General features: G+C 36.5%; 1 protein-coding gene across 1 annotated transcript in view; it reads right to left on the bottom strand.

Moving 5' to 3' along the window:
• CFAP54 (cilia and flagella associated protein 54) overlaps positions 1-26267 on the bottom strand; it is a gene marked incomplete at its 5' end in the record, with an annotated part of 326512 nt that overhangs the window by 68141 nt on the left and 232104 nt on the right. Inside the window, 5 exon segments of the mRNA XM_079142877.1 lie at positions 13722-13863; positions 14717-14815; positions 20361-20454; positions 21392-21497; positions 23299-23454. Coding sequence (XP_078999003.1) covers positions 13722-13863; positions 14717-14815; positions 20361-20454; positions 21392-21497; positions 23299-23454 — 597 coding nt within the window.

The raw sequence follows: 26267 nt of genomic DNA, 5'->3' as shown, positions 1-26267 counted from the left end.
CACGAAGAATAAATTCCTTAGCACAAAGATCAAATGGATTGTTTTTACTCAGACCAGTCTCAAAATCATGTCATATTCTAATTCACTTCATATTTGGGTCATGAATTCTTTTGGGGGGCTTGGGGAATACTGGGGATTAAACTCAGGGACACTCCACCACTGAGTCACACCCCCAGCCTTATTTTGTGCTTTATTTAGAGAAAGGGTCTCACTGAGTTGCTTAGTGTTTTGTTTTTGCTGAGGCTGGCTTTGAACTTGAGGTCCTCCTGCCTCAGCCTCCCAAGTCACCAAAATTATAGGCGTGTACCCCTGTTCTGGACTTTGGGCCACAAATTCTTAAAGAAAAATTTCCACTATAATTTCTGGATGTCTTTTTTTTCCCCTTGTGGAGGGAAGTAATATTGTATTCTTTATCATATTCCTAATATCATCTAACTGTTTAGATATTTTATCTGCTGCCTAGAATCCATGCTGCTTCAAGACATTCTTGATATCACAAACTTGCCAATCTACTTTGTGCTGAAGTATTTCCAGTTTGCTGCACAGTTGGCAACACTGAGGCCCTGCCTTCCCCTCCCTCCCTCCTTTCCAACACTTCCTTTCTTCCTTCCTTCATGTGCGACCTTGTACACTGGGGTGCATTCTCAAGTAGCATCTTAGAAGAAATGTGCAAGAAAATAAACCATTTCAGTTCTTACAAAGCCCTCCTACTTGATTCATTTTTTAGTTAAATATATGATTTCAGTAGAAGTTCATCTTTCCCTGAAACTTTAAGGACTTTGCTCTCCTGTTTTCTAGCATCAATCATTGATGGAAAGAAGCCTGATACCAGCAAATGCTCATTCCTTTCCAGTTGACCTTCATTTCTCCCCTCTGGAATATTTTCCATCAACTCTTCATTATTTGTGGTGATTTAATATTCCATTTTGGGTCCAGGTCTAGGACCTTTCTTATTCATGCAGCTTTGAAAATGGTAGGACCTTTCAACCTGAAGAATCATCTCTCCCTTCAGTCCTGGCAAAATATTTTTAATTTAGTTCTGCAATGATTCCTTCCTGTCTAACTTCTTCCTTACTTATATCATGAATGTCTTAGTTAAAGTTGAAACATCTTTATTGAGTCTCTCTCAGTCTTTTCCCCTCCCTCCCTAACCCCCCACCTTTCTGATCCTACATAAGTGGGCACTTGATTTATGACAGGTGTGATCCTTTAGTGTTCTGATGAAGGGTGTTTGATTTGATATATGGTTCTGGGTTAAAAAAAAAAAAAGAAAAACACCTTGGAGAACTTCTAGGCTACATACTAAGATATGTATGCCCTATGACCAAGGATTCCTCTCCTGGGAATGTACATATAAATGTACACATCTGTGTTTAACATGTCCTGTATGAGTATATTCATAGAGGCATTATTCATGACAGCCCCTAATGTGTAGCAATAGTAGGATGGATAATACACTGTGCTATTACATCCACAAAAAGGATAATCTTACAAACAAAACACTGAACAAAAGCAGCCAGACAACAGAATATGGACTGTACTATTTCATTTATACAAAATTCAAAAGTGGGATAAACTAATCTGTCTGTCAGAAATCAGAAGCAAGCAAGGTTGATAGAGGCCAGAGAGGGACATGGTGTAGACTTCCTTGATGTTGGTCTTGTTCTGCTTCTTGACTCAGGGATGGTTATATGGGTGTTTCTTTGGCAACAGTTCATTACATTGTTACTCACATGATTTGTGTTCCTTTCTATATTGATATTAAATATAGAAATTATATTAAACGTTTCTTTAAAAAAACACTAGTTTGTGGTGATTTCTAGTTTGAAAATGTTCATGTAATATTGGCACAGCCTCTTTTCCTCCTGGAAATCACCCCTAAACAACAAAGAAAACAAGTAACAGAAACACAAATTTTACTTTCAAAAAATCAGGGAAGAGCTAAAACCTCAAACCACAAAATGGAGCCATGCCCAGAGCAGTTGTCACTGAGTAGACAGTAAAACGGAGGCGGTAAATGACAATACTGAGGTGTTCATCTCAGATAGAAATAACAAAGTGTACTTGATGATGAACTGCACATTTTGGAAAATCATTATGTGGCCAATAAATTGGAACCAATTGTTCATAGTTTAAAGACAAAGGAAATAAACTTTAGAAATGTAACATGTAATGAACCAAAAATTTACTTGTCACAGATTTTCAAATAATGGAAAAGCCATTGAAGTATCATATAGAGGAAGTTAGCATATTGCACTGGCTAGAGAAACTCACTCAAAAATCTAGATATTAATAAAGTGTTAGACTGGTGGTGTTGCCAAATGTACATCCTGAGATCTAAGACCTATATGTCCTGTTTGCAATAATCACCACCAGGTCAAAATTCAATGAAAACATAGCACTTTTCAGTAATAAAATAACCTGGATTAAAAATGTAGTTGCAAACACAATGACTCAGTTCATAATTCATCAGCAGAATTATCCTTTTGCCTTCTAAATGGCCCAAATTTACAGATGTGGCTAGACTTGGAGTTTTTCTTATATTTGTCTAAAGGTATTAGCACTGACTATTCCAAGAGGATCTCCTTTTATGTGAATGATTGGCAATAATGCAACAAAATACTCAACATGATGAGGAGCTTTTTTGAATTTAGTGGTTTAGTCTGGAACAACTGTGCTGCCATTTGCACTGATGGCAAAAGGCAGCCATGAGTAATGCTGGTACCTTGGCAGGAACCTGGGAAGGTGGTGGCACCTAATTGTACCAATGGTCCTTGCATTCTTCATGTAAAATGAATAAATCAATTAAAATTCCAGTTCCACTTAAGAATACCACTGATGAAGCAGTAAAAGTTATGAATGTCATTAACCATCCACACTTCTGATATTATTTGTGACAAACGGGAAGTGCATACAGAGCACTTCTACTGCATACTGAAGTATAAAGTCTGTCTCCAGGAAAAGCACTTAGTGACTGTTGGAGGTGAAATCTGAATGTACTCACAAAATACTATTTTGATTTGAAAGAACAACTGACAAGACTTAGGCAGGGGGCAAATATTTTCTCAAAAATGAAAGAAGCAAGCATGACTTAAAAGAAAATAACAGAGTGTTTGCTCCAGGTGATAAAGTTCAAGTTTTCAAGTGGAAAGTTTGAATTTTGGAAAACTTATATTTACTACCATGAATTTTCCAATACCTAGGCTTTTCTGATAGGAATGATGATGATATTTAAATATTTTGATTTTTAAAAATTACCCAAGAAAAAGTACTGACACTAAGAAGTTCCACATAACTCAAGGAACCAAAAATTTCCAAATGTCCAATATATAATGTAACAAAATTATGTATGAGTAAAAGATCCACTCAAACTGCAAGATAGACTAATGTATTTTAAAGTAAGAGAGTACAAAAACTTCACTGATATGGTTTCAGAGTCTGCGCTCACATTTAAGAAACTACCTCTGATAGAGGTCTAATATGGTCTCAAAGAAGAATATCCATCATCGTGTGAAGAGGCTCTTGATATGCTTCTCAGTTCTAACCACATACTGTGTGCAGATGAATTTGCTTTACTTATTTCAACCAAAATATTATATGGCAACAGAGTGACTACAGAAGTAGGTATGGGAGTCAACTATCTTTTATTTAGTCAGGTATTACAGAGATTTGTAATGTGCTATTTATGCTAACTTGTAATGGATTTATTATAATTCTTTTTAACTAAACTTTTGTTTTCAGTTTTAATTTCTAATATAACTATCTGTTCTACAGTAATAGATCTGTCTAAATTTTTTTTACTATTACTTAATAAACTATATTTTCCAGAAAATTATAAATTTTATAGAGCTTTTCTAATTTACTTGCTTGGAGTTGAGCAAAAATCTCTAATATTTTAATGTCTCAATATCAGAGATTACTTTCTTAACATTTATCATTTGCGAGGGATTTTTTACTATAAATAATTTCCCTGAAATAGTTGATGTTTTAGTCAGCTTTTTCACTGCTGTGACTAAAAGGAACCTGACGAACATTGTTATAGAGGAGAAAAAGTTTGAGGGCTCACAGTGTTAGAGGCCTTAGTCCATATAAGACCAGCTCCATTCCTCAGGGCTTCAGGTGAGGCTGAACATCATGGTGGAAGAGTGTGGCAGAGGGAAGCAGGTCACATCATGATCAGAGAGCAGAGAGATTCCACTTGCCAGATACAAATATATACCCCAAAACCACGCCCCAATTCCCACCTCCTCCAGTCACACCCTACCATTTCATTTATCACAGATTATGTTAAGGCTATAACCCAATCATTTATCCTCCAAACCTTCTTGCATTGTCTCACACATGAGCTTTTGGGGGACATCTCACATCCAAACTAAAACAGTTGACTGATGTTTTGATAGGTTTTCCCCCCAAATTACATTTTTTTAGTTTTGTTTTCCTACTCTCCCACTCTTTAAAAATATATATAAAACATATATGCATACATATATATGTAGTAAAATGATACAAAATAATAACATCAAACATTCCTCCCACATTAATAAATTAAAATTGAGATTACCTATTATAAGAAAAATACTGTTGGGTTTATAACAAAACAAAATTCAACTCTATGTTCTATAAAATAAATATATTTAAACTAAAATTATTTAGAAAGTTGGAAATAAAAGAAAGGGAAATTGTGTAGTAGAAAAATGTAAGCCAAAAGAAAGCAGTATTTATGAACCTAGTTATCAAAGTTAAATTCTACCTCAAAAGTAAAATGAAAGTAGGACGTTTTAATGCTACCAGGTTCAATTCACAATAAAGATATAACTCAAGAATGTTTATATCTCATGCAATAGAGTATCAACAATAAGAAAACTAAATCAGAGCTATAGGAAAAGACAGAATCACGTTCACAGTAGAACTTTACTTTCTATAGAGGATGTCAAACATGTTCTTGTATGACCCAGGAGTTAAGAATAGTTCACATTTTTTTAATGGTTGGAAAATATCAGAAAAATAATAATATTAGGCAATACATGAGAGTTACATGAAATTCAGGTGCCCATGTCCACAAGTCAAGTATTAATGAAACATAGCCATGCTCATTCATTAACGTTTTATCTGGGACTCCTCTCAGGCTACATAGAGCTCAACATTTGCAACAAAGAACAAAATACTAAGTTACCACCTGATCCTTTACAGAAAACAGCTTCTGACTTAGAAAGACCAAGTGAACAAAATCATTTAAGGATAATCAAATAAATACAGTGACATAACCTTTGTACATTAAAATTATAACTAATAGAAATAAAATGAAAAAAATTGGCACCACCAACAAAAAGATAAAATATCTGAAAACAAACCTAACATGAAAACTATAAGATCTATTTTAAGAAAATGTTAAAATACTCCTAAAAATCTGAATTAAAAAATACAATGGGTGCAAAATACTTTAAGATAATTCAATAAAATAAAAATATGCTATTATCTAAATGTAATATCTAAATATAATACAATATAATATCTAAATAATTAATATCTAAATGTAATACAACTCCAATAAAAATACAAGAAGATTTGTTTTTTAAATATACAAGTTGCTCCCAGACTTAAAGAAAAAACCATAAAAGACAATTTTGGAAAAAATAATACAGTAGGGACTTTACCCTAATCCATATTAAATTTATTATTACAAAACGATAATAATTGAAAGAACATAGTATTGAAGCCTGAACAGACACATTAATAGGAACCAAAAGAAAAGTACAGAAATAGGGTATTCATCTGGAAATACTAAATTTGTATCCATTTGACATACTTTCCATATTCCAAATAGACTTCCATAAATTATTGAAAGAATCTGAGTTGGAAGGATCTTTTAACTGACAAATCCAGAAGCTATCAAAGAAAATATAATTTTCTGTTACGTAGAAATAAAAAGTTTCTTCATGGGACAGAAGTATCATTAAGAAGGTTAAATAACAACTGAAAATTAGAAAAATATATTTGAAAATAGCATCAAGTTAACAACTTGATTTCCAAATAAAGGGCCTCAAGATGGACAAAAATTATGAGGAGAGAGTTCACAGAAAAGAGGCTCAATCTTCATCCTAGTAAGAGATGTATAATTAAAACTAAACCTTTTTTTCTCTCCCCATATAAAAAAAATGTTTTAAAAATGTCTACAATGTTCCTATGTCAGTCAGGGTGTGGAGAAACAAAACACCTCCTATTAATTGCTGACAGGAATACAAACTGTCATAATATTTTTAGCCAACGTTTGGTAAAAATTGTGAAATTTACTGATGAAATGACCCTTTGAACTAGAAATTTCACTTATGGAAATTGACCCAGTAGATGCACTAATATATGTATAAAATGACATATGTATGTGTGTGTGTGTTTGTGTGTGTGTGTGTATATATATATAGTGTACATGTATATACACATATATATCATATATAAATGTGATATATACATGTAATATGTATATGTAAGAGTAGAGGAATGATAATTAAATATCTGTCCAAAGGAGACTATGCTGCATCTCCATCAAGGAATGTTATACAGCCATAAAAATCTCTTTATGTATTGATAAGAAAAATGCTAAGGTACATTCATATTAAGTTAAAGGAAAAAAGGAACAAGAAGCAATATTGTTTACAGTTATACCACTATTTGTACTTCAAAGGAAAAAAAATCATCAATGTATTCACATACATACCAGACTGATTTACTCAACATCTAATCTCCAAATGTACTTTCCTAAACTGAAGAAATCATTAAAAAAATCACATTTCCAAGATTTTACGAATTCAGAGCATTCAGAAAAGAATTGAATTTGGAACTGGGTTAAATGACAAGAGAGAGAAGAGTCAACGCATCTCTGGCATACGTGATGTGATTCTTAAACCTTCAGCTAGAGCAGAGGCTTCCTATTTTGTAGGCAAACTCCTGATTCTACAACTTCCTTTATAAAACATAATAACAGCTCCATTGGTGGCTTAGTCACTTCTGGACTCCTAGCTTCAAATGTTTCTTTAGCCTTCCCAGTGACTTGAAAGTCCTTTAATAACTCTCTATTTGAATGAACTGGAGAGGATTCTGCCCTCTACACCGGAACCCTGACAGTTCAGATAAGCATGAAATATTGGTGGCCAGGAACACAAGGAACTGATTGTGGAAGGCAGACAAGGCCCCCTAAAGAGGTTCTCTTCCCAGTTCCCAGACTCTGTTAATCCATTAGGTTATAGGACAAAGGAGAATTAAAGTTGCCAGATCATATTAAGGCTGCCTATCAACTGTCATTGAGATGAGAGTATCCTGGGTTATCTAGGTGGGCCCAAAGTCATCAGAGTTCTTCTGTGTAGAAGCTGGAAGCAGGAGAGTGAGGATGTCAGAGATTTGGAGATTCTGTCTGGCTTGAAAGATGGGGGAAAAGCTCAAGAGCCTAAGATTTCAGGTGGCCTCTAGAAGTCGAAAAAGGCAAGGAAACAAGCTTCTCCCCTACTGCCTGCCGGGAAAGTAGCCCTGAGCACACTTCGACTCATGGGCTCATTGTGGACATGTGACTTCCAAAATTATAATACATTTGTGTCATTCTAAGGCATGAATTTGTTGTGGTTTGTCACCGCAGGAAGAGGAAACTGACGCACAGGTAATACTGATTCTGAGGAGAACCAAGTCAGTTACAGAGGAGGTGGAGGGAAATCTCTCCACACCCTTTATCTCTTTTGAGTTTTGATTCTTGGGAATGAATGCCATCCGGTCTTTAATGCCCCAAAACTTAAGAGCAGCTCACTTTGGGTTCCTTGTACAAAATGTGCTTTTTCTAACTGCATGATTACAATTATTTTCTTTTTCTTTATGAACCAAAGGTGTTGCCAGAATATCTCCAGATACAATTTGAGCAATAATCATCTTCAGAAGAACTGGGGATGGTAGAGGGAAAGTCCCTGGTGACCTGCACTGAGGAGTGAGTATGCATAGTTTCCTTTCAGTCTCATCCAGAGCTCCCAGGGTCTCCCCAGTTCTGAGCTGGTATTTATGCTAATTTCCCTGCACCATTCAGGTGGTGTGAATTCTAGCCTTTTAACCTAAAGTGAGTTTCCAACTTCTTCCAAGTGACTTCTTTTCATCCCTGATGGTAGGCACTTGATATGTCTCCCTGCATCTACTCAGGCTAGTGGGCAGAGTATTTCTATGCAGCCAGCTAGGTTCTGACTTTCTCCATCTGCATCTCCTACGGCCAGGCATTAAAGTCTCAACCCCCATCATCAAGGCCTAATTCAGATTCTTCTTCATTGAGAGCCTCAGGTGCAGCACCTGCTTACGAATCCACCATTTTACTTGGGTAACTTGGAATTTCCCTATTCTGGTTTTAGGCTCAGCTACAAATTAAACAATTTTTGTTCTCTTTTATCTAGCATGGCTGTGTATTTGGGTTGGAATGGACAGAAGCATCTTCCATGTCAACTCAATACAATCCATCCAACAGGCTGACAAGGAGCATCAATTCTTCATTTTGAATTCCTTATATTTTCTTATCACACCCAACATAGTGATTAATGTCACAGTCTTCAGAATTAGTAGATGAAGGTTTAGATTGGCAATGAAATATTGCTCAAGTTACATAGCCTCTCTGAGCCCTTGCTTCCTTTATAGCTGTGCATTATGACACTCTTAGAGGATGTTCCTAAAGAATAAATGAAATCAAGCAAGAAGCATCCTCAGAGCACTAGATGCCATTTGTCCCATTATCTGGTACTTCCTGTATTCCGACTTTCTGCTGTGTGTCAGTCATTGACTGCTGGGGCCCTCCTAAGGGACCAAAAATCCTGATGTTTCCCTTTATTCCTCAAAGAGAAAATCTTCCTGTTCATCTTCAGAATGGCATTCCATTGTCCTCATTTGGAAATGTTTTCTCACAAGTGTCATTGTTGCTTCTTACTTTCCATTGCTGCCTCTGTCTAGAATCAAGAAAAGTTGCTTCATACTTAGTGCCAGGAAATTAGTGTGTTCTTCTCTTGGTCACTGCACTATCCCTTCTCGGATTCAAGGGACCAATGTGGATATCTCTGAGTGGCATTTCTAGGACTTGTGCAGACATTGGATCGGGAAGCTCTGTCTTGCTGAGGTTGGTTCAGCAAGAACTCACCATACACACACACACACACACACACGCATACACCATTAACACCATCACTGCTAGCACAGGTGATTTCCCTTCATTCCCACTTATAAGCGATATAATTATATGGGATTTGATTAACTTATCACTCTAGTTACCTGTTACTATTGGGAACTGTACCTCAGGCGAATAGGAAAATGGGAGATATTAGAGGCACTGAGTCCATGTCTCTGAATCTGGGGCAAGTGGTAAAGGAGGAACAAACCATATTTTTAAGGTTGGATTTGCTCTATTTTAAGAGACAAAACATATTAAGGATCAATAGTGATTCTCGGCTCTGCTCCATAAATCTGTTTGTAGTCTGACAATAGGTTCACCGACATTAATTTTTAGCATGACATACACTTATATTTTTCTGTGCATCATGTGTATTTAGTTGTGAAAGGCTGCATCTGAGACCTTTAATCCTAAATGTTACTTTTAATTCAATGTGTCTTGCAAAATTTAATAATTTTTATCCCAGTTGAATTAAGGCTACAAGAAAACCAAGACAAAAGGATTCTTTATACTCTACCATAACTACAAAGTAGGCATCTAATAAATATTTTTTGCATTTTTTGCATCAAATCTAAATATGGTCCCACACTGCCAGAGATCATTTCGCAGTCTCCATTCTTATAAGACAATGTAAAAAATACCTCAATAAGTTGGACCAGTGCATCACTGGATTCTCTTATTGTTCCACAGATTACTTTCAGGTTCTGGCTAGATGATATACAGTCCATCCTCCACGTATGACTAGTCTATCCTGTTATCATGTTTCTGGTCATGAATTTCTCTGCTGAAAACATTTGCTTTTCCTGCTGTTATGGTTTAGATATGTGGTATCCCTCAAAACCTCATGTGTGAGACAATGCGAGAAGGTTCAGAGATGAAATGATTAGGCTGTGAAAGCCTTAACCTAATCAGTGCATTTTTCCACTGATAGAGATTAACTGGGTGGTAACTGTAGGCAGGTAGGCTGTGGCTGGAAAAGATGGATCACTGAGGGTGTGCCTTTAGGGTTTATATATTGTCTGTGTTGAGGGGAGTCTCTCTCTCTTCTTCCTGTCATGTCCTGAGCTGCTTTTCTCTGTTACACCTTTCTGCCATGATGTTCTGCCTCACCTCAATACAGAGCAAAGGAGTTAGCCTCTGAAACTGTGAACCCCAAATAAGCTTTTCCTCCTCTAAAATTGTTCTCATCAGGTCTTTTGGTCACAGCAATGAAAAACCTGACCAAAACACCTCATTTCTGGTACTCCATGTCAATTTACATCTGCCCCACAATGCACTTCTCCCAGAAAATAATGTTTCTAAGGAACTCTCTCGTGCCATCCTGCCTGTGTTCAGGTCCCCTTAAAAGGCATATATTAATTCTGCCTTCATTGACATGGTCCTCTTAAAAGTTGAGTTTATGACTTCAGTGTATACCCATGTTCTGATTGTCCATGATCAGAAGGCTCATGGAAGGCAAGACCCTGCCCCCTTGATGTGTTCTCTGACTTCTTCCCTCTGGACCAAAGCATCTAGTACAGAGCTGGGAATATATATGGCTTAGCAGGACAGTACATGCGTGGTAAGCACAGGTCCCTGAGTTCAATCCTCCGCACCAAAAAGCAAACAAAAAAGATAAAGAAAAAAGCAAGCAAGAAAAAAAGAAAAAAATATCTTATCCAGTAGGTACAGTGCTTTGTACAGAGAAACAGTGAAATTGTTCACCACCTCATGGGTAGATCAATGCTAATATTGTTTAAAGCTAAGATTCATAAGAAGGTTTCTTCTGGATGCTAATTTATGTTAATACCAAGAAAATTAAACAAGTTTTATTTGTTGTTGTTGTTAAGAGATTTTTTTTCCCACTAGCAATTCATTATGATATGAACTCCACTGACATCTATGAATCTGTGGCCATCAGATGGGAATTCAGAACCTCCATCCAACCCAAACACGGAAGTGAGGGAAGCCATCGACATGCATTAATTATCAGCCTGCCAGGAAAAGACTGGAGGGCAAAATTATTATTCTTTAGGCAAGGCAAAATGCAAAACAGACTGGACTTTAAAATTTCATAATTTCATAGTTAAAATAGTAAAGCAGTGGTAATGGTACAAAATGGAAACTGAAAAAAATGGGATATGCTAGGAAAGTCACTGGAACGAAACAAGAAAGTGTAAGTTCTAGTATTAAATTGAGATGAAGACTACTCTGCTGAATCAACTAGTAGCATCTGGTTTAAAGGATGTCATTCTCTGGGTGTGCCCGGGGATGACATCATTAATTGATCATGGCATCACCTTTTCCATGTCTTTCAATACAGAGGTTCAGACTTCTGCTCAGGCAGCCACTAGTCATAGACTGAACTTGTCATGTTTGGTAGTTAGATTATCATTTAGTAAATAGTCACACCCCTGTCCCTGCTTTACAGCAGAGTATATTTCCCTACCTCTTTCATATCGGATTTGGTCATATGACTTATTATACCAATAAAAAAGCATAGGACTAGCATGTGCCTGAGGGATTTGGTTTGTGGCTCTTTGGCCTTGGCATCCACCATGAAAAGAGCATGCTCCAGGAAGCCACCATCTCTTTAGCTTGGGCCTCACAACTAATGTACATGAGGTACACCAGAGCCCAACTGCAGGCTGTCGCAGAATACTTGAGTGTAAGAATCAATTCTTGTTGACAGCCACTGAGTTTAAGGGTCCATCTTAGATGAAACTTATTTGTTATCTCTGCCCTAAAAAATAGTACAGTGCAAAAAAATGACTGGGACACAGTAGATGCATCTTCCAAGGATTAATAAGGAGCTGTTGTGAAAAGAAATAGCTGTGGAGGAAGCTTTGAGTCATTGGCTTAGAATGCTTCAATTTTTGGTTAAAATTGCCCAGTCTCCCAAGAAGGCTGCAAGAAATTAAAAGATTTGTCAGAATAAGAATTCCAATTGAGAACTCTTGATTATTAATACTGCATTCCTTTTGTAACAAAACAATAATGTGTGATTCTAACAGATGCATTGTGAGTCAGGGAGAATAGAGCTGCCAGGCAGTGTCAAGCAAAAGAGGTGGGGACCAGTTCTTCCTGGCTGCTGGGCTGCTCTGTACCAGGTCAATGACTTCATCTCTAGAGAACCCATCTGTGGCAATTCTAAGGAAGTGCGCACACCCCATCCAAAGTTTATATCAGGGCCCAGAAGCCTGATGAAACAAAATGCTACCAGGCATGAAGGAAACACAAATTAAAAAACAAACAAACAAACAAAAAAAGAAAACCGTAATATAAAAAGTCTGTCCAATGATTTGACCTCAGGTAATTCTTAGGTTGGAAAATAGTCCAAGTCACCTGTTCTTCAGATAAGAGTTTGGGAAGGGGGAAATTTCAGATGTTAACTCATCAGTGGAGGTTGACCCTTTGGCCAAGTAAACTGCTGCCTACAGATATGATATTCCAGAGGATTTGGGAAGACCACTGCTGCCCCCTCAGGTTAAAGGGAAAAATCTTCATCTCCTTTGGTTCAATGCTCAGCTTGTGGAAAAAAAAAAAAAAAATCAGATATCAATGTTACAGGAAAGTCAGTCTCAATGCCAGACTTTAGCACCTTAGTTCTTAGCACTTATCCTAGTGCTTAGCACACAAGAAGCCCTTAATAAATATTTTTTGAAGGAGTGAGTGGACAAACACATGTATAAATGATAAATATTTATGTTATTGCTGATCTAACTTAGAGATTTATATCACAGTTTACTAAATAACAAGGGAGTCATAAAGAAGCAAAAATATAAATAGTAGGAAGGTCAAGTTTAAATTCCGCTAAACTCTTATTCAATAATTCATTTAACTAATATTAATACTGAATACCTGCTATGTGCAAGCAACTGTGTAGTTGGTCGTAGATAGTAACTGAACATCAGGAAGTTGGTGATACTTTAATGAAAGAAAGAGATTAAACACACCCTTGAATGTATATGTAAATGTGAAATACATAAGAAAATGAAAAAAACAAGTCACACAAGAGTGAGTGTGAATATGCATTTTAAATAGAGGATCAGGGAACTCCCTTCAAGCAAACATTCCCCAAAGGTCCCCTTTGACATGTGAATTGTAAAATAATAAACAAATATTAAGAAAGTGGTGCACTCCTGTAATCCCAGAGGCTTGGGAGGCTGAGACGGGAGGATTACAAGTTCAAAGCCAGCCTCAGCAAAAGCGAGGCACTAAGCAATTCAGTGAGACCCTCTCTCTAAATGAAATACAGAATAGGGCTGGGGATATGGCTCAGTGGTCAAGTGTCCCTGAGTTTGATCCCTGGTAGTCCCCCCTGAACCCTGCAAAAAAAAATTACTTTTTCACAGAGCCTTCCAAGTTGAGTGACGTGTACATGTGCAGTGAGCAAACAGTTCTCTCTTTTGGCAGCTGGTCCTAGGACCCCTATTTAGCCTGGGAGGTTCCCCAAACCATTATCCCCTCTAAGCTAAAAGCCAACAAAACACTTTTAAGTCTTCAGAACTTGTTTATATATTAAATATATCAGGTTTTTGTACAATATGTAGACATTCAAACATACCAAGCAAATAATCTGTGTAGGAAGACAAAAGGTCCACGGTGGCAAATTCTGGTATATTTGGTAATATGATTTGACTAACTTTATCAGTTCTAGCATTCTTCTTTCCAATAAGTAGGTTTATTGCTAGCACAGCTTCGCTGACCTGCAATTAATACATAAATTAGAATTCAAGCTTTCTGATTCATATGTCATCCATTAGGTAAATGCTATGGTTTGAATGTGTCCCCCTAAGTTCATGTGCATTGGAAACTAGATCCCCAGTGTGGCAGGGTTAGCAGGTGGGACCTTTAAGAGGTGATTAGACCATGAGAGTTCTGCCCTCACAAATGGATCAATGCAGTCATTATAATATGACAAATCAGCCCCCTTTTAACCTCTTTCTCTTGCCCTTCCACTTTTCATCATGGGATGATGCAACAAGAAGGCCCTTGGGAGATGCTGATCCCTTGATCTGGGGCTTCCCTGCTTTCAGAACTATGAGTCAGTAAATTTCTGTTTATTGTAAATTAGTCTGTGCTATTCAGTTATAGTAGCACAAAGCAGACTAACACAGTGAGTAATGTGAAAAACTAAATTCATAAAGTAATATTCAACATACATTGGAAGAAAAAATAATGACAACATGAAAAAATATGGGCTCTCGGACATGTAAAAGATATCACAGTCAAATAAATCACTTATTTTTGACAATTTAAGTAATGTATAAGTCACTTTATGCAAGATACCTTACCTACCTATGACAGATATTTGCCAACATGTCAGTATGATACACGTGTATCCACCAATATTTTCATTAAAGAAAAACTGGAACAGAAATTAAAAACACTATACATACAGAGTATTTCTAATCTTTCCAAACAAGCATAATAGACACAAATCTCAAAGGATGTGAAAATTTCTTTTCTCTTAGAAATATACATTGTGCTGCCTTAACAGCTAATAGGTGAATATTGATATGATAGTAATAAGAAACATTAAACAAGAATCACACCAACCTGTGCTGCAGCTCTTATTGCGATCCAGGCCAATGAATTGTATATTTCTAATTTATCTATGGCTGATTCCTTAATAGAACTTTGCCTTCTGAAAAGAGGCTAAAAACATTAAAAATGTTTTATGAAATATAAATTCATCATAAAGTTTCTTGATAAATCTTATCATCATCTGAAGATGACATTTTGGTTGAATACTATATAGCCATTAAGAATAGTAATGTATCTATAAACGATGTCTACAATACATTAAGGAAAGAAAAAAGTTACAAAATTATATACAAAGTATCATCCCATGTTTTGCACACGTACACACACACACACACACACACACACACACACACACAATTCCCTGTATATATAAGCCAAGAAAATTAACACTGATTATTCTGAATTTTAAGCATGATTAAATTATTTTTATAATTTTTGTAATTTTCTATAATGAGCTTGCATGGTTTGTGTAATGAACTAATAAAAATGTCATTTTAAGTAAAGCCAACTGCCATTTTAACAGAGGATCTGTAGATTGAGTACATTGTGGGTAAATATGCCAGAAATGGGAATATTACTCAAAGGTTTTTGGTAAGTATGTGCTAAAATTTTTCTAACCAGGAAAATGTTAAAGGGGCACTATTATAAAGTTCCGTTGAATATCAAAAAAGAAACAATGAATGGGAACATTTTTTTACTATGGGTATATACTTATATAACTGTCCATCCACACATACACACTCTTTCAGGAGCATAAGAAAGTCAGTGTTACAGAAGTGAACAGAAACTCCACCAGTAACACAGTAACTGTTCTACATTTTCAAAGTTAATTAAAGTAAATACTAATAGTTGTTTCTCTTTTCTAAGACAGGGTTTATCTAAATTGCTGAGGCTGACTTTGAACTTGCCATTCTCCTACCTCAGCCTCCCTGAGTGGCTGGGATTATTAGTGTACACCACCAGGCCCAGTTTAACAGTCATTTCTCTCTCTCTCTCTTTTTTTTTTTTTTTCCTCTTTTTTTCTTCCTTCTTTCCTTTCTTTCTTTTTTCGTTGTTGTTACTGGGGATTGAACATAGGGGCACTTAAGCACTGAGCCACATCTCCAGTCCTTTTTGTTTTTTATTTTGTATTTTATTTAAGTTGCTGAGGCTGGGTTTGAACTCTCAATCCTCCTGCCTCAGCCTCCCAGGTAGCTGGGATTACAGGTGTACATTACCATGCCTGGCAACAGTCATTTCTTGAGATTTAAATAATCCAAATAGAAATAGCTAGCAAATCAGTCCCCTATATTCTAATCTTTTGATGAGCAAATCTTGTTCGACTACTTAATCTAAGAAAACTACAGAACAGTACAAACAATAACAACAATAACAACAAATCTTCATTTTACTCCTGTCTAGAAGATTCCCAGGGAAAAAGGAAGGCAATGGCTACTGTGGCTCTAAACAGTGAGTACAATGTGCTAATGGGCTTAGAGGGGGAAGGTACCAGAGAGATCTGTCTGTAGGGGATCAAGCAATACAGCCCTGTTCCAAGACAAGAAGACCCTAAACACTAGCTGAGTGGAACTACTTACACTCCAGGGTAGCAATTGCCAGCTTACTGGCTATATAAACTTGAGCAATTTGCCTACTTAATTCTGGAAACAAGACTAATGGGCATGAAATGAAGAATACAGAACAACACTAAATAACTAATGTGAGGACAATTAGGGACCCAGACATTCGAAAAGGGAAAAGCCCTTTTTTACTTGAGAGGAAGGCTTTATTAAGGAGATTGGGCTTGAGCTCAGGCCGGAAATATTTGGACTGGGAAAGAACATGGTGGGCATTTTTAAAGATGGATGGGTGTCAGCTCACATAAACAGAACAGAAAAAGAAAAAAGCGAGTAGCTTGGAAATGAAGTAGAAGTGTTTTTGCAAAAGACACGTTCCTGTCTTAGAAAATTCTAGTACATACACATAAAAATAGAATCAATAAAAGTGTTTAGCAAGGTCACATGATATGAAATACAACAACACACACAAGCCAACTATAGTTATATGTTCTATATACTAGCAATAAACAATCTGAAAATGAAAATAATAAAAAGTCCATTCACAATAAAAGTAACTTAATAAACATGTATAAGACTTGTATGCTGAAAAGTAAAACCATTGTTTGGAGACACTAAGATCTAAATAAATGAAGACACAATTCATGTTCATGAATTAGAAAACTTAATATTGTTAAGATGGTAACTGTCCCCAAATAGTTCCACAGACTCAACACGATCCCACAAAGATCCCAAAGATCCCATTAGTTTTGTTGCAGAAATTGACAAGCAGATCTAAAATGTATATGAAAATGCACAGGACTCAAATTAACTAAAACAATTTTGAAAGGGAAAAACGCAATTAGTTGAAGGATATGCACTCTCCAATTTCAAAACTTACTAAAAGCTAAAGTAACAAAGACAGTGAATATCCCCATGAAGGCAGATCAATGAAATTCTAAGGTAGACTTAGAGATCTTAAATGTGCCACCAAAAGCACAATCAGTTAAAGCAAAAAGAAAGACAAATTTAACCTCACTGAAACTAAAAACTTTTATGTCTTCAAAACCACTATTAACCATAGGAAAATATGAGCTACCATCTGGTAGAAAATATTTGCAAATCATACATCTGATAAAGGACTTGTATTTAGAAAAAAGATATACCTTTCACAACTCAGTGATAAAAAAGACAAAAGATCCAAATGTAAAAACGAGCAAAGGATCTGTAACAGACACTTCCTCAAAGAAGAAAACAAATTGACAATAATCACATAAAAGAATCTCAACATCATTAGCCATCGGGAACATACAAATCAAAACCATAGAGATACCACCTCATACCCACTAGGATGGCACCATCACAAAGATGGATAAAAAGTGTTTCCAGGGGTATGGAGAAATGGGAGCGCTTATGTTCTGCTGGATGGAAAGTCAAATGGGGCAGTCACTTTGGAAAATGATCTGAAAAATCATGAAAAGGCTAAACCTAGAGCTTCCATGTGACCTAGAAATTCCACTCTTAGATATATACTGAGAGAATAGAAAGCATATGTCCTGAAACTTGAAGATAAAGTTTGAAGTAGCATTAAACCTAACAGCCAAAAAGAAGAAACAATTCAACTGTCCATCAACTGTCCAATGGATAAGAAAACAGTCTATCTATATAATGGAATACTATTGACAGTAAAAAGGAATAAGCTGGTTATATGCTATACATGGGTGAACCTCAAAAACATTACATGAGGTGAAATAGGCAGGCACAAAACATTATGCCTTGTAGGATTCCATTTATAGTAAACATCTGGGAAAGGAAAACAGTTTTGTGGTTGTATGGGGCTGCAGTGGGAGAAGGACGGACTGCAAATGGGCACAAGGGATCATTTTTGGAGTGATGGAAATGTTCTAAAACTAGATGGGGGTGACAGCTGAACAACTCTGTAAAATGGAGTCTTAAAATAGGTTAGTTTCATGGATGGAAATTGTAACGTCAATAAGTCCTTTTTTTAAAGTATGCATGCTGATCTCTCTGAACTATTTTTCTCCCACTTAACTATTTGGAAAATTCCACTCATTCTTCAAAAATTCATCTCATCTGTGAAGCCTTCTTCAGCGTTCCCCCAGAGCAGAATTACTTTGCCCGACTTCTCCACCTTGACATATTGTGTTTACAGTCCTTATCACATTGCAATACAATTATGCCTCTCCCGTGCCAGACTCTGAGCTCCTTGGGGAAAGATAGTAATGTGTCTGACACATTAAGACCTCAATAAGTATTTGGTTAATGAATGAATAAATGAATATTGAAGAACTAGTAAATTCAACCTAACTAACAAATAATTATTGAACACCTACTATGTAAAAAATACTTTAGAAAGAATGTAGATGTTTGGCTAAAGTTTTGTAACAACAGGTAATAGCCTTGTTTATTCTCCTGACCACTCTAAAAGGCACATGTCATCTACCATCTCTATTTCAGAGGTGAGGAAATGAGGCGTGTAAGGCCCCAATCACATGGCTGTATGTCAGGAGGCTGGGATTCAAACCCCAAACTGTACAATATGAACAGTTCACAAAAGTGAAACAACAATGTTTCTTATGAGTTAATAGTGTTGTTTTTTATCTGGACAAATTTCAAATGCTATATTTTAATGGTCTTCATGTGTCTGAATGAAATGTTTTTATTTGTTTTTTGGCCATCTTCTGTGCTTCTTGAGGCTTGCTAAAATATTTATTCTGTGTCAATATACACAGAAAATAATAATCATATTATATGGAATTACTACTCTTTTTATTCAAATCCTAACTTCTTTATGCTCTTAATTATAAACACATCTCTAATATAGGACAAAAAGTGATATGTTATTATCATACCATCATATTAATTTGTATTGCTACTTGCTATGGAAACAAAGTATTTTTTCTCTTACTGGAAATAAACATGTTTATCGCACCACAAAAAGTAACTTTTTCTAGTCCGTAATTATTTCGATTAAAAAAAATAGGTGCAATCCGCCTAAGGCAACTACCATATGAATAATTCAACTGACTGAGAGTCTATCTGCCTAAAGGTTTTAAATCATGTTTATGCTGTCTCAAAAATTAGAGATCTGATACCAACATTTTTCTGTAAAGATCTCTTTGGGGAGTCAAATGATTATTCAGTAAGGATGAACATCTATCAAATTTTAAAAAGTAAAATGACTGAGCTCAGACACCTCAAAGCCACCTAGCCTACTCCTGCCTCTACCCAATACTCAAGTGTAGCCCAAGACTCCCAGCATCAGCATTACCAGGGAGTTTGTTAGAAACACCAAACTTCAGGCCCCACCCCCAACTTTCTGAATCAGGATCTGCATTTTCATAAGATTTCCAAAGATGTTTCCGGACTTTAGTTTGGAAGAACACTGCTCTGGGTCATACATTCCTCAGCAACTCTTTGCAAGGCTCCCTCCTCATCCATCAAATCCCACCTGGGATATATCTTCTGGCCATATTTATTTACAATCTCACAAACTCAAGTTATTCCCTAATCCTAAATTCAATCCCTACATCACTTCCCTTCTCCCTCTTTCTTCCTTGTTCCCTCCCAGCCTCCCTTCTCCGCCTTTCTTCCTTCACTGACTCTGTCTATTCCCCCCACTGAAAGGCAAGGTCCATGAGGGGAGGGACTGGGCTCATTTAGAGCATTGCTTTGTCACCTTCCTCTGGCATAGTGCTGGGGCCACAGTACGTGCTCATAGATACCTGATGAGTGAATGAATGAATAACTCTAGAGGTCAGCTGCTTACAGGCCATGTCAGTACTGAAAATCTAACTTGTCCTTTCATTTAGGCAATACATCATTTCCTGCAATATTCTGATCCTTACTAATGACTTGCTGCTTTAGAGGATTTACGGGTATAACATTTTCACAAGTAAAAACATCTGAATGAAACCAATTTCCAGAACCCTACATAAAATGTCCAAAGAGACATCTAAATACAAGCATGCCTATAAAGTAATGAATAAATTCCTCCAAGTCACATAGGAAAATGCCTCATTATTTCAACAGCACAGTGTTACTAAAATAGCAAGATCAAAGGCAATTAGTTTGTAATTTCTAATACAATCAACTATTACCTTAAGTGTTAATGGTGTTGCTGAATTCTTTCTCTTTGGCTTCTTCAGATGCAGATACCACAAGGCCAGTTCTAGGTAGGAATCTCTTATCAATCTAAAATGATACAGCATTGTACTTATTAAACATCTTTACCATTGATAATCTCTTTTCATCAATTTGCTACCATTGTCTGTGCCTATTAAAAGTATATATTGGCAAAAATAGCATCTGTCCCAAACTCACACCTTCTTTTCATAGATTTGGCCACAGATACTAGAATCTTCGTTCCTGATATTAAAAGCCCTTGAAGAGAGCTGAGCATTCTGCCTTGACCAGTGATGGCAACACTCCATGCTTTGACTGCTCTGAAGCCCAGCATCAAGACCTCTCTGGAATATTCCAGCATATAAGGTACTAAAGAAGGGAAGGTCAGGATATGATTACCTGCCTTGAAAATCTGCCTCCTCCCCTTAACTAATTAAAATTGAAAGCCTGGAGAGTTATGCCAAAAGCAGTGATACAGTATGGATTAAGTCTGTCAGTGGGGTCACAAAGATCAGTGCTGTTCTAGTAATGGTGGTTAACCTCAATATTGTGGTGATTTTTATACAGGATTAAGTTGACCAGCCCTAGTGCTGATGACCAGAGTGAATATCCACACAAATCCCTTCTAGATACAATTTCACATCCAGGGAGGATATTCTGGCTGGAAATCAATAATCCAGAGGAACTTCCTTCTTCCCCCACAATCCCAAGACTGACAGGAGAGTTGGGTATTGGCTAGAAATGATTAAATGGTTCACAGGGCCTCTGCGACAATGGGCACCATCTACTGTTAGTGTAAATGAGGCCTTGGGTCAAAGCCAAGGGCAAAATGCTTGAAAATCATGTCAGTAAACCTGTTGGACAGATGGGTCCCACTGCACCAGCCCTACCATGAAGAGGCCACTCCACTCATTCATTCCCACTCTGAATATCCAATGTCCCACTGGAACACGGAGCTCACACCAAACACAAACATTGCTACAACAATGGAAAGCTATGTTTTTACCCTGAGTTTTGATCATTTCTCAAGCTGAGTTGTACAGCTTCAAATAAACTCTCAAGTTGCATAGTTGGAGATTTCTCTTCCATCAGTATTTGACGTTCTATTTTGCCTGGAAGAAGAAAATTATATACAATGATGATTTTTCCCCCTTTTTTATCATTTTGAACTTAAAGACAAACATTTTGTTCTAGAAATTCACAAAACTGGATATGCTATTCTTTTGTCTGTTGCTTTTTGCTGAATGACAAGCCAGCAGTGAAAGACCTGCTGTTTCTTTCTCCAGGAGTCTCAGGCTTCCAGAATCTTCAATCAGCAACATTGATTCAAGATGCCTTTGGCTTCCTTAACATGACTGGTCTTATCATTTTACTTTTCTCTATTCCCTTACTTTGTTTTCTCCCTTCTCCTATATCTCACATTTCCATTTTCTATCTGCTTTCCTCTTTCCTGTACTTCAAAGATATAATAGAAAACGGGGAAAAAAGCTGCACTCTTTTTCACTGCAGCATTATTCACAGTAGCTAATACATGGGATAAACCTGAGTCTTCATTGAATGGATAAGGGGATGGAGAAACTGAGGTGCATACACACAACGGAATGCTATTCACCATCAGAAAAGGACGACATTTTGTCATCTGCAATAGCTCAGGTGAACCTGGGACACTGTACCAACTGGAAGAAGCCAGGCACAGGAAGACACATACTGCATGTATGTGGAATCAAAGAAAGTTGAACTTGCAGAAGTAGAAAGTAGAATAGAGGTTGCCAAAGTATGGGGAAATGGAGAGGAGAGAGATGTTGATCAAAGTTTCAGTCAGGATGAGTAAGTTCTGCAAGCCTACTGTAGAGCCTGCTGACCATAATTAAAATAAGTATATGAGGTACTGAGTATGTTAACTACTTGATTTAATCATTCATTTTATATATATATATATATATATATATATATATACCCAAAAATACATATTTCTGTCAATCTAAAATAAATTTTACAAATTTTTTAAATAATCACAAACCTAATGAAAAAAAATCCTAAAAGTCAAATGCTTGAAAATCCTCTATGATTCTAGTCCTCACGGCCCTCATGGTGAGCTCTATTATTCAAGTGTAGGCCCCAAGTGAGCACCTCTGGAGCTAAAAGGGCAAGACAGGGATATCTTATAATCACTATCAGCAAGATTCACACTTTTCAAGTGGAAAAGGCACAGAGCTGTCCAGCACTGAATTCACATCTGGGCACTATAATTTAGTAGCTGCTGACTTTTGGAAAGTTACTTAACCAAACTATACCTTGTTTTCCTTATTTGTCAGCCAGGATCAGACATGCCTACCTTATAGAGGTTGTAAGAATTAGCAACACAAGTATGAAACACTGACAATACTACTAGATGCATCTAGTAGATGTTCAGTAAATTATAGCAATCATCACCCTTTGTTTTTCTCCTTAAGTGGCCACAATAAAGTTATATGCATTTTACATAAATAAGCACTGTATATAAGTTGTAAGTATAGGTATGGATAGCTATTTAATTTCAATGAATATGTATATCTTACTTATAGAAATTAACCAAAATGTTTAGCTGTATAATTAAATAATGTAGAAAAAATATTTTCTAAGTATCATTTAGGTAGCATTATCTATGGCCAAATAGCGGGTGCTGACATTTCTTAGGAAACGTCAATAAGGAGGGTCAATTATAATTACACAAGAAACCAAAGAGAAATTCTTTCTATCTAGATATAAAACAAGTGGTGTTCTTTTAAAACTGAGTTTGGCAGAGGTGTCAAGATGCTTTTGTCATCACCAAGCCCTTAGTAAAATCTGTGACTTTTATAGTCAAGAATCCGATTGTTAGTGAAGAAAAGTATTTTACAAACTTTATGTTGTTCTAACCCAAGTATATCTTACCTTTCTGAAAGAGGATTTCAGCTTCCACCTCATGTTCCTCCATAGCCGTTATCCTACAAAGCCTCAATGCAATATCAAAAAGATGAAGAGCAGGTAACCACTTTGAGGAGTCCTTCTTTTTATTGCTGTAATATACCTGTTTGGCTAATGTATGTCCTAAAAGGAAAACAATTGGGTGGGGGCAGACCATTAAAATACACAGTGTTCATGCAAGCCTCCAAGTTACCATTCTTCTCTCACAGTAATGGTATTTGTTAACAAATGTGGTAATCTTCACAGTTTTTAGGGTCCAAGAAATAGTTTAAAGAAAAACAAAACCCAATATTTCAATGAATGGTCATAACTCCATCTTTCATAAATCTCCAACTGGTTATTTTGTTTTTAAAATGAAAGATGATATCTCAAGTCTTTTTCAGTTCTAAAATTTCATCATGCTCTACAAAACAACTTTTATTTTCCTAAGATGAGGTCTTTAATAGGGAAACATCTGGGAGTTTTATGTTGCTCCCAATAAAATTAGCATATATTACTAGATAGTAGTTTTCTATTAAATACTATAGTGGTTGCTTACTATGGTATGTATGTATGTATGTATGTATTGTCATCCCAACTAGATAGCAAACCCATTATGGACAAGGGCTCCCACTATACTTATATGGATCCATCATCACTTAACATAATAAAGGATTGGTGGATGGAAGAAGCGTTTTTCTTAATCTATGTGGCCTCAAAGTCAGACAGACATTTAATCAGCAAATATTTTCTGGATTTTTAAGCACTAGATAAAGTGATAGAAATGAATAATAGGGTTAAGATTTATTAATTGCTTCTTACATGCCAGGTACTATCTCATGCACTTATCATGCATTTTCCCTGTGATCCTTGAAGCTCTGAGTGAGGACCACTATCATGCTCACTACAGAGGACACAGCAGTGGCTCAAAGATATTTAAATAACTTGCCTACAGTCACATGACTAGTAAACAGCCAGGTGATAATTAGTATTTAAGCAGTCTGGCTCCTAAAGTACAATTCTGTATGACCTCTTAAGAGTGAAGTCATGGAGTTTGGTGATTAATGGAGAAAATGAATAGCTAGACAGATAATCGAAATAATGTGTGGCTGGTTGTACACTGTGGTACTGTGGTGGAAGATTAGGGAGCCCTGACCCAGACCTAGGGAAGGCTGTCCAGGCCAATGGCTGATAAGCACCTTGCTTTTGGTAATTTTAAAGTAGAAAGGAGGTTGGGGAAAAGAATAGAAGAAAACTGGGGTTGAGGGGCACTACATTGAAGGATGGTTGAATAAATACAAGAAAGGAATATAAATAGAAATGTAGTATAGGACTGTACAATACAGATGCTTGATTCCAGCTGAAGTGCTGGGTCCTGGCCAGTCACTGGAGCTATCATGTCATTTGAGGTTTTGAACCCCCTGCGCCTCTGGTCTTAAGTGTCTTCCTCAGAAACAGTGAGACAGCAGAACTAGAAAATATCTGTAGTCCTGTTGGGTTCTGAATATTTTTACTTCCAAGAAGCTAAAAGGTTCTTTTTTCAAAAAAAATTAAAGTAAATTTTTAGCTCAGGAACATGCTATATGAAGGCAAGATGAAAGAGAAAGCCCTTCTCTATACCCACAGAGAGAAGTTACTAAACCCTTATTCTGGACCAGGCAGGATGGTGCAGAGTACTGATATATAATAATACTTTAATTCTCTTCTAGATTTTTGTTAAAATTAGAATTGTTACAGAAATTATTGATTTTCTCTCTCCTCACCAACTAGATAATAGGCTCTTTGAAAGCAGAGATGGCAACTGGACATTACATTGCCACTCCCCAACATCATTCTTGCACATAAGTGGTCCTCAGCAAATGTTGAAGGATTGAAACAAAAAAAATTAAATGACTTTTATTTGCTACTTACAACTAGTAATTCACTTTTTCATCTAGTAAGAAAGCTCAAGTTAAGGTAATTAATGGGAAAATAATCTTAAATAATCATGATGCTTATTTTATTTTCTAAAAATAACCTCAAAATGCTATCTTCTATTAGTGGCTTTCAGAAAGGAAAAAAAAAAAAAAAACTTTAAGAGGTTCTATTCTTGTGATGCAATCTATACTATAAAGAAAAACTGTCAAGAAAGCAAGTCACAGATGATTTTGTGCTTCATAATATTGAAGTGTTCCTTTTTCTAGTAAACATCAACTCTGTGAAAAAGAAGTTGTGAAACTAACATTGTTTTGACAGAAAGTCTGCTTTTGGTTTTGTTTTTAAAGTCTGTATTTAATATCATCTACCAGAAAGCAAGCTGTTCAGCTTCAAATGAGTCTAAAAAGCAGCAACAGTATTGTCATTGAGTGGTGACACATCTTCAAGATTAGTAAGTCAGAAAAGCAGAGAATATATTTGACTTTACACAATCTGTACTTTAAGCTCATGTAGAAATCAAATGTCCTGATAATATGACAAATTTACAGATTAAAAAGGCATAAAAATAGCTCCCACGAGATCTGTGAACTGGAATTTGAGAAACCAACTAAATCATGCTAACTCCATAAATGAAGAATTTTATCAAAATTAAGTAATCTGTGTTAAATAAATTCATATCTGATAATCATCATAATAACAATGGTCAATATTAAAAATGAAAGGGAAGGGAGAAGGGAGATGAGGGGAAGGTTTTAGACAGATGATTGCGTGAGTGTGCCCTCATAGCTTCCCTTTCACTATCCAGTCCAACCATCCATTGACCTCTCCTGACCAAGCAGCTGCTGGTGCAGGAGGCAGGTGGGTCCTAGAAGGTGATGGGTGAGCACAGGAAGAGCTGTGCCCACTCTTCTGCACTCTGGACTGGACAAGAGCTGAGAAACAGACAGGACAGTTTGGGTCACAGATCAGAGACAGTATCTTGGAAAGAGCTTGAAACAATATCTGTGAGCTCCAGAGAAGGCCAGTTCTGGGGTTAGGCT

This window comes from Sciurus vulgaris (assembly GCF_902686455.1).
Source record: "Sciurus vulgaris genome assembly, chromosome: 5".
Classification (NCBI taxonomy): domain Eukaryota; kingdom Metazoa; phylum Chordata; class Mammalia; order Rodentia; family Sciuridae; genus Sciurus; species Sciurus vulgaris.
Note: the sequence above shows the minus strand (reverse complement) of the source record. Positions and strands in the feature narration are given on the sequence as shown.